The sequence below is a fragment of the Bison bison genome, unplaced genomic scaffold (assembly GCF_000754665.1).
Source record: "Bison bison bison isolate TAMUID 2011002044 unplaced genomic scaffold, Bison_UMD1.0 scf7180017864039, whole genome shotgun sequence".
Taxonomy (NCBI): domain Eukaryota; kingdom Metazoa; phylum Chordata; class Mammalia; order Artiodactyla; family Bovidae; genus Bison; species Bison bison.
In genome coordinates this window covers 2,160,452-2,170,790 of record NW_011494611.1, presented here as the reverse complement: position 1 = coordinate 2,170,790, position 10,339 = coordinate 2,160,452, and the positions used below count along the sequence as shown (strand labels likewise).

The window sequence follows — 10,339 nt, the reverse complement described above, 5'->3', positions numbered from 1 at the left end:
CTTAAAATTCTCCAAGCCAGGCTTCAACAGTACGTGAACTGTGAACTTCCAGATGTTCAAGCTGGATTTAGAAAAGGCAGAGGAACCAGAGACCAAATTGCCAGCATCCACTGGATCATTGAAAAAGCGAGAGAGTTCCAGAAAAATATCTACTTCTGCTTTATTGACTATGCCAAAGCCTTTGACTGTGTGGATCACAATAAACTGTGGAAACTTCTTCAAGAGATGGGAATACCAGGCCACCTTGCCGGCCTTCTGAGACATCTGTATGCAGGTCAAGAAGCAACAGTGAGAACTGGACATGGAACAACAGACTGGTTCCAAATTGGGAAAGGAGTACGTCAAGGCTGTATATTGTCACCCTGCTTATTTAACTTATACGCAGAGTACCTCATGTGAAATGCCAGGCTGGATGAAGCACAAGCTGGAATCAAGATTTCTGGGAGAAATATCAATAACCTCAGATAAGCAGATGACACCACCCTTACGGCAGAAAGCAATGAAGAACTAAAGAGCCTCTTGATGAAAGTGAAAGAGGAGAGTGAAAAAGTTGTCTTAAAACTTAACATTCAGAAAACTAAGATCATGGCATCTGGTCCCATCACTTCATGGCAACTAGTTGGGGAAATAATGGAAACAGTAAGAGACTTTATTTTGAGGGGCCCCAAAATCATTGGCAGGTGGTGATTGCAGCTGTGAAATTAAAAGACAGGTGCTCCTTGGAAGAAAAACTATGACCAACCTAGAGAGCATATTAAGAAGCAGAGATATTACTTGGCTGACAAACGTCCCTGTAGTCAAAGCTATGGTTTTTCCAGTAGTCATGTATGGATGTGAAAGTTGGACTATAAAGAAAGCTGAGCACCGAAGAACTGATGGTTTTGAACTGTGGTGCTGGAGAAGACTTTTGAGAGTCCCTTGGACTGCAAGGAGATCCAACCAGTCCATCCTAAAGGAAATCAGTCATGAATATTCACTGGAAGGACTAATGCTGAAAGTTTCAGCTGAAGCTGAAACTCCAATACTTTGACCACCTGATGGAAAGAACCAACTCATTGTAAAAGACCCTGATGCTGGGAAAGATTGAAGGTGGGAGAAGAAGGGGATGACAGAGGATGAGATGGCTGGATGGCATCATTGACTCCATGGACATGAATTTGAGCAAGCTCTGGGAGTTGGTGATGGATAGGGAAGCCTGGCATGCTGCAGTCCATGGGATTGCAAAGAGTCGGACACGACTGAGCAACTGGAATGAACTGAACTGAAGAGATAGATTATATAGCAAATATTACATCTGACTTACAGAAAAGGTTTAATGAAACCAGTCAGGGTTTGTCTTTTTCCAAATTCTCTAATGGCAGGGGTGGATTTTGTCTTTTGAAAATTTGCCCTCTCTTTAATCAGCATTCTTGACCCTCTTGAGTGCTGTGAAACTTCGTAAGAGAAGGCGGCTTTCAGTCTTTTTAAGTTTTTTTTTTTTGGTGGCTTATTTGGTATTTTTTCTCCAGAATAGGGCCCATGTTTGAGAAGATTTTCTTTGGTTACTTATTTAAGAAATATAGCTATGGAACAGCTGTCAGATATATCGGGAACTGTGCTAGACTATGAGGACTGAACACTGAGTAAGACTGACGGGGTCCCTGCTGTTGAGGACTTTGGATGTTGGAAGTGTCATGCAGCTAAGGATGGGGCGAGAGTGAGAGTGTACAGCAGGGGACTAGATGAGGCCAGAAGATCCAGAAGGACTTCGTTAAGGAGCTCAGAACAATGATAGGAGTTAATCAAGTAAAAGAGAGTGAAATGAGCATTCCAGGAAGAAGGAAAAAACATATGCAAATACTTGGTGGGAAGGCTGAACACAGGTTTGAGGAACTGGGAGAAGTTCAGTGTCATTTGAGCAGAGGACGTAGGAGGTGGGAGGTTGGTATAAAGGTGTGGTGCTGAAGAGAAAGGCAGGCTCTAGAGAGAGACAGGGAGAAGGCAATGGCACCCCACTCCAGTACTCTTGCCTGGAAACTCCCATGGACGGAGGAGCCTGGTGCGCTGCAGTCCATGGGGTTGCTAGACACCACTGAATGACTTCACTTTCACTTTTCACTTTCATGCATTGGAGAAGGAAATGGCAACCCACTCCAGTGTTCTTGCCTGGAGAATCCCAGTGTCGGGGGAGCCTGGTGGGCTGCCGTCTATGGGGTCACACAGAGTCGGACATGACTGAGCGACTTAGCAGCAGCAGCAGCAGCAGCAGAGAGAGACAGAGCTGGTTTGGAAAGCTTGGATTTTAGGAAGGCTGGGCTTATAGCAGCTGGTGCATGGATGTTGAAAGGTGAATGTTCACAAACCAGGGCTTGAATCCCAACTCTGCCACCCCTGGCCTGTGTGATGTTGACCACACCTCTGTGTCTCAGAGTCTCAATGTAATTGTTGCCTGCAGTGTGGGGGTAATAATGCCTCCCTCCTAGGGCTGATTTGAGGATTGAATGAGTGAGTACATGACAAGTATATAACATATAAGAGCTTGATAAATGATAATTTTTGCTGTCAGTCCCAAGAACAATGGAAAGCTGTTCTTCTGTCTGGAGGTATAATTTGTAAGGAGTGAGACAGGGAGGTGAGTTAGGAGGTGATGGTAGCTGAGACCAGAGGACCCACAGATATTAGACAGATATTGATTGGATGGGAGGTAGGAAACAAGGGTCATGGGAGTCTCGGGTAGTCCTTGGAATTTGGACATGGGGATGGTGACAAGTGTGGGATGTGTATCATGAGGTCGGTTGTATACAGGTTGAGTTTGTATCCATCAGGCATCAGTTGCAGGGAACAGACGTCACTCCAGCTTGTTTAGCAGGAAGGCATTTATCCCAGTGTATTAAATGGCTTGGGCTTCCCAGGTGGTGCTAGGGGTAAAGAACCTGCATGTCAATGCAGGAGACTTAAGAGATATGGGTTTGATCCCTGGATTGGGAAGATCCCCTGGAGGAGGGCATGGCAATCCACTCCAGTATTCTTGCCTGGAGAATCCCATGGACAGAGGAGCCTGGTGGGCTACAGTCCATTTGGTTGCAAAGAGTTGGACACAATTGAAGCAACTTAGCGTTTATGCATTAAATGGCTTATGGATCATCAAGAGGGCTGAGGAAACAGAATCCAGGTTGAGCTCTCAGGAGCAACCTCTAAGGCTGCTCCTAGGAACTGAGCCTCTGTGGTCCCTGCTGTCTCTTCAACAGTCTTGCAGTCAGGAAGTTGCCCCCTCTACAGCCACAACATCACCATTTCAAACAGGAAACCACCCCCAATAAGGAAGCCACTGCTACTGCCAGCTCTAGAACCAACGTGAATCTACAACAGACCATGTCAGCAGAATGCATTCTCCTGTCCTTACAGCCAGGCTCGCCACACCTGGTAAGCTGGATATTGGAACCCCGGCAGACCCCTGCAGCTACAAGATAACCACAGCCCTGCACAGCTGTGCATGCTGAGTGAGTGGATGAACATCCCAAAATCTAAGACCAAACCATTCTAAAGCCTGAGCTGCAAGGGAATAAGGAAAGTCTGTTTTTAACTTTCCCACCTGTGAGGCAGGGAAAGCTTAAACGGTTGTGGGATGTGACTCATGAGAACATTATAAAATCAATTCAGGTGGTCACAACAAAATTATTTCCGTAGTCACAAATAAGGGTAAGTATTACTTAATGAAATGTTTGTCTTTGAGGTGTGTGTGTTGTTTGTATGTACACACACACATGCATTTGTTTGCAAAGTAAGGTGTTTTTTCCCCCCTGGGTCAAGGCAAAAGTGAAACAGAGCTTGAGAGCCACTGCACTAGTCACTGAGTTCAGTCTCCCACTGCAGGGTCTCAGAACTAGAGCACAATAGCTACTGTACTGGACTGGATTTTAGGAAAAGAACCAAACTGAATGTAGAGATGATGCAGTCATTGGCAAGAAAGTGTCATTTGAAGGCAAGGGGGTTGGTTCAGTCACCCAGAGAGACAGTGTGGAGTTTGAAGAGAAAAGGGACCTGAGCCAAGGAACATGGATGTTTAGTCTCGGGAGAAATTTCCTTCTGGTGTTGCGTTTACCCCTCTTGCAGACTAGACTTTTCATTCATTCTCCAGAAAGAGAACCAGGTCCAGGGGAGCCCTGGAGTGATTTGGCAAGACGTTCCAAGCACACGCTAACTAGAGCTGATTTTGCAGTAGCCTGGCAGAGCCGTGGCACACAAGCTGGCACCTGGCCTGGGGCCTGGCACCACACTGGCACTCCGGACTTTGTGTGGGATGGTAGCACAGAGCAGAGAGGTTCTTAGGAAATACAGAAATGGCTCTTTAGATTCCAAGGCTCCAGCTTGTGAGTTGCGACCACAGAGGACTGTAAACCCTCACTGGTCAAGGTGAACGTAGTAGCTTTAGGGTGCTCTTTCTAAGTTTTAAAGAGAATCCCTTTGCTGTATTGAAAAATGGCAACAAGGGATGGGAAGTATACAGGAAGATCCTTATTGCAGCAAGATCAGAAGGCAAGCCACATCCTTATCCGTAGGAGAATGAGCATACTCTGATGTATTCAAACAATGAAATAGTATAATAGCAGTTAAATGAATGAGCTATTAATAGATCTGTGTGTGTCAGCTTAGATAAATCTCAGAACCTTAATGTTATATGAAAATTTCAAGTCACAACATGCCATATAAAGTAGGATATCATTTATTGAAAAATTTAAAAACACACAGACTTGTACTATATATTCCTATGGGAAAACAAATATAAAACCATATAAGTGAAAGTGTTAGTCACTCAGTTCAGTCATGTCCAACTCTTTATGACCCTGTGGACTATAGCCCCACCTAAGCGCCTCTGTCCCTGGAATTCTCCAGGCAAGAACACTGGAGTGGGTAGCCATTCCCTTCTCCAGGGAATCTTCCTGACCCAGGAATCGAACCCGGGTCTCCTGCAGAATAGCAGGTGGATTCTTTACCATCTGAGCCACCAAGTGAAGGGAACATGCAAACTCCCAGGCTGTATTAGCTCTGGGGAGGGCACAGGGAAGTGAACAGAGCAGGGAGGCTTCAGCTCTACCTGTTTTTTTTTATTGTTTAAAAGAAGCAGAAGCAAATATAGTAAAATATTAATAGTTATTAAATACTGGTGAGTCATGGGAGAAATACTACTTTCTGTTCTTTTCATAATTAAAAATAAATACAAGAATATATAAATTTTGCAGTGCCCAGAGCAATAATCAGGCTTCTTCCCCTGACCCCAGGTTAAGCAGATGACCTGTAAAACAATTATTAGGGGAAACTGTATACACACACATACACATATGCATACATAGAGTATACATATATGTACATGCATACACACATACCTACTTAAACACACATATATACACTCACCTATCTATGTAACCTCAAATAAAACAAAGAACTTTTAATTTTTTTACTGCAAAATATTGTTCATATCATATATTTCTTCATTTTCCGAGAGATGAAACATTTACATCATGGGACCCTAAACTTTTTCCGTGATTTGACCATGTACAAAAATCTACAGACCACCTGTCTCACATTAGAATGATGATCCTGGATTGTTTGGAGAGAGTCAGGGAGAAACAGAGGAATCCCTGAGGACTGAGGCCTGCCGCAGGGCAGTGCTCCTCTATGCTCTCAACAGCTTTGTCCCCAGTACCAGGACAGTCAGCAGTGTTCAGGGATTCCGGAAGCCTCCCCCGTTCAGTGAGTCCTGCCCAGTTTCTCCAGCACCCCTTTCTTTAGTGCCTGATCCTATCAGCACCCCCACTGCCCCCAGATGTACAGGGCCCTTCTCCCAGCCAAGAATTGTGTGATGCGGGGATTCTGAGAAGGAATTGGATGAGGAAGTTACAGAGGCATCCATGTGTGATGGAGAAATGGGGTGAGGAAGAAGTCACCAAATGTGGAGAAAGACAGTCCTGTGGATTTTCCCAAGGGCAGAAATACATTTATACTCACTTGTTATTATTCATCAACTTGTCCATCACCCTCCTCTGCAAGTTCTACAAGTATAGTTTGTGTGTGTGTGTCTGTGTGTGTGTGTGTGTGTGTGTAATTATGTGTTTGGGATGGGAGAGGGTAGAATGAGTGAGCACCAGATGAGTTTTTACCAAAGAGGCATACGTTCAGGCAGCCTGGACTCCCAGTTTGAAAAATGACGTATTTTACTTGTGTAGATGGTGTCATTTGCTCACAGCATTACCAGGGGGTTGGTAACACTCAGGGAGTGACAGAATTCCATTTTAAACTTTCTAGGCCATCCACTCCCTATGGGTTGCCATTCCCTTCTCCGGGGGTCTTCCCAACCCAAGGATTGAATCCAGGTCTCCTGTATTACAGGCAGATTCTGTACCATCTGAGCCACCAGGGATTCTGTATTATCCCTACATTGGGTTATTAATGATTATTATTCTAATTGTTTGTCTTGCTACTGGATTCCTTTAAATTCTGTGTCTTCAGATGCTGGCTTTCAGGCCATTGCCTGACAGAGACTGAGATTAGGAACCCCTCAGGAGGTAAATATCAGGTACCTCTGCTCTGGAGTGTTGGTTAAAAATGAAAATGGAAACTTTCTCAAGTTAATATATGAGACAGTAGAAAATTTTCCACATGCTTAGGTTGCAGATACTTTTTCAAGAATGCATGAGTTGGTTTAAGCATGATTCTTTTGTCCTACAGAGTTAGGGTGTAAATGCCACGTGCCCCCTTATTCTGTGGCTTCGGGTCCTCAAAACCTATGTTATTTTGTTTGTTTGTTTGTTTTGTTTTTTATCACAGACCACTTGATTTGCTGAATTCAACATCTCTTCCAATGCCCACTCCTCCCAAAGAATCTGCTCCAGAAAGTGTTGAAGAGAAATGTAGACTTCACTGAACATTTCTTAGTGGAGACCTAGGAAGCGGTCAATGTAACACCTGGCTCAGCAAATTACTTTAATCTTTCCCTTAGCCGTTTTTATTCTCCGAAGTCCCTCTCATCCACACCACCACTGCTGTTTTTACTTCCCTTCTTTTAAATCATTTCTAGCCCTTCTCTGACAAGCTTTCCCGAGTTCCTACTCCTTTCTCTTCTTTCCTCCTAACTGAGAAAAATGCAAGTTTTACTCCCTTCCTTTACATAGCAGTTAAGGCATTGCTTTTTCCTCTGAAGCATAACTCCACGAGCTTACATTTCAAGTCAGTGGTCCTTCTCTCGAGCAAACAAGGTGCTCCCTCGCGGATGGACACATGTAAACGTAGGTTGAAATGGCCTCATCACCCAGATCAGGAGAGGAGGCGGCCGTTAGTCACAAGTCCTCACCATTTTCAGTCATCATCGTCTGTCAGCAACACAGTGAGGCCTTAAAAACCCTCCACAGAATGGTTTCCTGAGAGCTGTTTGAAGTGGGGAAAGAGTTCATGTGGGAGACAGCAGCCGCTCTTCTCTTACCAAACGGCTGATCACCGTGGCGGCTGCGCGCTGAGTACTTGCCGAACGCACGGCACTTTCCTGACGGGAAACAAAAGCTGCCTGTTGTCTTATTGTCAGTCTCAGTTCCGGCAGAGTGAAGCCTGGCCGGGTGGTTTTCCAAATACCCACAAGGTATTAGATTCAGGATGGTCAGTTTTGCACACTTTAGATCCTACTGTCCACTCCATTTGTCAAGCAAGGCGCCCTGAACCTCATCCCCAAATCCCGAGTGACATGACAGCCAGAAGGCTCCTAAGTACCATCAGTTTTATGCCAATGTGGGGGCCTTTCCTTTGGCTGGGGGCTTCGGGAACAGCGCCTGGAATCTTAGTTCTCAGGTCTGTGATGAGAGAGACCTTTTTTTTTTTTCCTGCTCTTCTGAGATGGAGGAGACTTGGAAAGGTTAAAACTCAGCCCCTTGGCTTTTCTGACATGAAATCCAAGTTCCAGGGAAGGGAAAGGACTAGCTCCAGGTCACACAGTGAGTTAGTGATTGGGCTGGGCCTAAATCCATCCCTTCTGGTTCCCATGCGTGGCTCTGTCCACCATGCCACATTGCGTCCCCACCTTCTATCTGGACGATACTTCACTCAAAAGTCTCTTTTTAACCCTGAGTTGGATCTTCCCAGGGGATGGAAGTGTACTATTTAATTCCCTTTGTGTTTTCAGTCTTGGCCTAAAGTTCTCTTGTTTTCCCCAAGTGTCTGGAAGGATAAGTGCTGTGTGGTAGGGGGTTGCTTTCTTCCCAAAGGCCAGGAGGGGTGGTTCAGTCTGAACTACTGTATAAGAAGAGGGACAGCACGTTCTCAAGGGGAAAGGTGTTTGTATCCACATACTGGAATTTATCCACCTTGACTGATATGGTGGTGTTGACCTGGAGGTGTTCCAACAAGAACTGGGAGAGGTTCTGGTATATGTTCTTGGTTTGTGCTCCAGACTCACACACTGTCACCAGGGTCTGCTTTTTAACGTCTTTGTTGATGAGGAGCTCCAGCTTCAGGTCGACGGCATGCTCTGGGCATTTCACAAGAAACTGCAGTTGGCAGATGATGAAGTACCAACCTGGGAACTGGATCACCAGGTTCTCATCCTGATATCTGACTCCATGGATGATGCCATCTTTGTTCCAAGACAACTGGGTTTTGTTTATATGCTTTGACACTGGAAGGAGAAAGACAAAAGGACCTCAGAGTCATTAGGCAAATTTCGGATGCAGATTGGAAAATTTGAAACTTTTATTCAAGGTTCCCCATTCAAGCCCCATGTTTTCTGTAATATTGCCTGCTGGTTCAGCTGTCTGGAATACCTTCCATGTTACTCCTAGGCATTGCTAAATGTTTAAGGTACAGGTACAAAACCATCCCTCTGCTTTTTCTCTAAAGCATAAAGCTGAAGGGTCAGAAAACACACAGTCCTAGACCTTTACCCCCTCCAGAGGTAATTGTTTTCCACTTAATCATTTTATCATTCTATTATTATTAAGTTTTACTTTTCCCTTTTCAGACTATAAGTTCCTGGACTGTATACCTTATAAGTTTTGGGCTATCATGGACATATATTCAATCAATCAATGAACATTTGATCAACAGGGGACTGCTATTGGGTAAGCATTGCACTAAGTATCAGAGAAAAAGCGTTCAGTTTGGTTCAGTTAGTAACCAATTCAGGGGTCAAGAAGTCTAGGAGAACCTCAGTCTGTTCTTTCACATTCAGATGCATCCCTTAACTATTCATTTTCTGAAGTTTTAAATGTCTTCCTCTCTTTAAAAGGGCAGCCAGACATCATTGTGCAGACCTCTTAAGTTCACATTAAGGGATTCCTCCCACCTGGGATTTATAGAGGAGCAGAGAATTAGCAGGCCCTCTAAGCAGACATGTTGGTGTCAGAAGCCAAGTCTCTGAGTCTTTTCACTGACAAGTTAAAATCAGCCCTGATGGGTCCAGGTATCTTTCAGAATTGGGAAGCTGGGATGTTCATTTTAATTGCTTCCCTTTAAACCTCATTGCAATTCAACTGAAGAATGAGAACTAATCTAACTGCAAAATTGAATTTTGAAAATGAGCAGGATGGCTATTGCAGAGAATCTTGGCCATCTCCTCTGTACCTCATCTATCCTAGCATAAATGCCTCTTATTATTTCGTCTCTAAGGGACCTCTTACCTGAAGCATGCTGCAATATGCAAGTGGGGCCTGTGCCAACATGGTCATTAAGCTATCAATCTGGACACCAGGAAGTTTTGTGACTCTCTTGTGAATGACTTGATAGAGGCAGAGATTAAGAGCCTGCTTCCCATGTATGCGGGAAAGGACAGTACCCTTGGCCTGCAGGCCGTAGATGAATGAAGAAGGGTGGGGGTGGAGCACCGATTCCCTCACAGGCCAGGGAGGCAAACTTAAAGGAGTGGATGAGGTTTAGGAAGCAGGAATCTTGCAGCTTTTGAGAGTAATGCTCTCCCCTCTCCCCCTATGCCATTAAAATTCAAATTATAAAAATTATCACACAGGTTAAACAAAATACACACGCAGGTCACATTTGGCCATGAGCCTCTGCTTGTGACCTCTGGCCCAGAAACCTGAGAAAGGCCGCAGGAGTGACCCTCATATGGTTGGGGTTCCTGGTTTTGGTTACTGACCTTGGAGGTAGGCCCATGATTTCTTGAATGGAGCCCTTTTCAGGATACATGAGATGTCCTCTGAGCAATTCCCTGAAAATAAGACCACATGTTAAATGCCTCTCTCTGCTCTGGGAAAAGGAGATAGCAGATCTTTTCCCATGACCCTTTGATGGAGACAATTACTATTCTGCTTCCATTTGGGGGATAAAAGGAAAACCTGTTTATTTCTCATTTTGCCATCAAGTA

General features: G+C 44.6%; 1 protein-coding gene across 1 annotated transcript in view; it reads right to left on the bottom strand.

The window, feature by feature from the left end:
- Positions 1 to 6,966: 6,966 nt before the first annotated feature.
- The window catches only part of TNFSF8 (tumor necrosis factor (ligand) superfamily, member 8), a 29,161-nt gene continuing 25,788 nt past the window's right edge, over positions 6,967 to 10,339 (bottom strand). Inside the window, exons 3-4 of the mRNA XM_010835133.1 lie at positions 10,112 to 10,183; positions 6,967 to 8,638 (exon numbers count right to left, since the gene is read on the bottom strand). Coding sequence (XP_010833435.1) covers positions 8,244 to 8,638; positions 10,112 to 10,183 — 467 coding nt within the window. The 3' untranslated portion in view covers positions 6,967 to 8,243. The remainder of the gene's footprint in view (positions 8,639 to 10,111; positions 10,184 to 10,339) is intronic.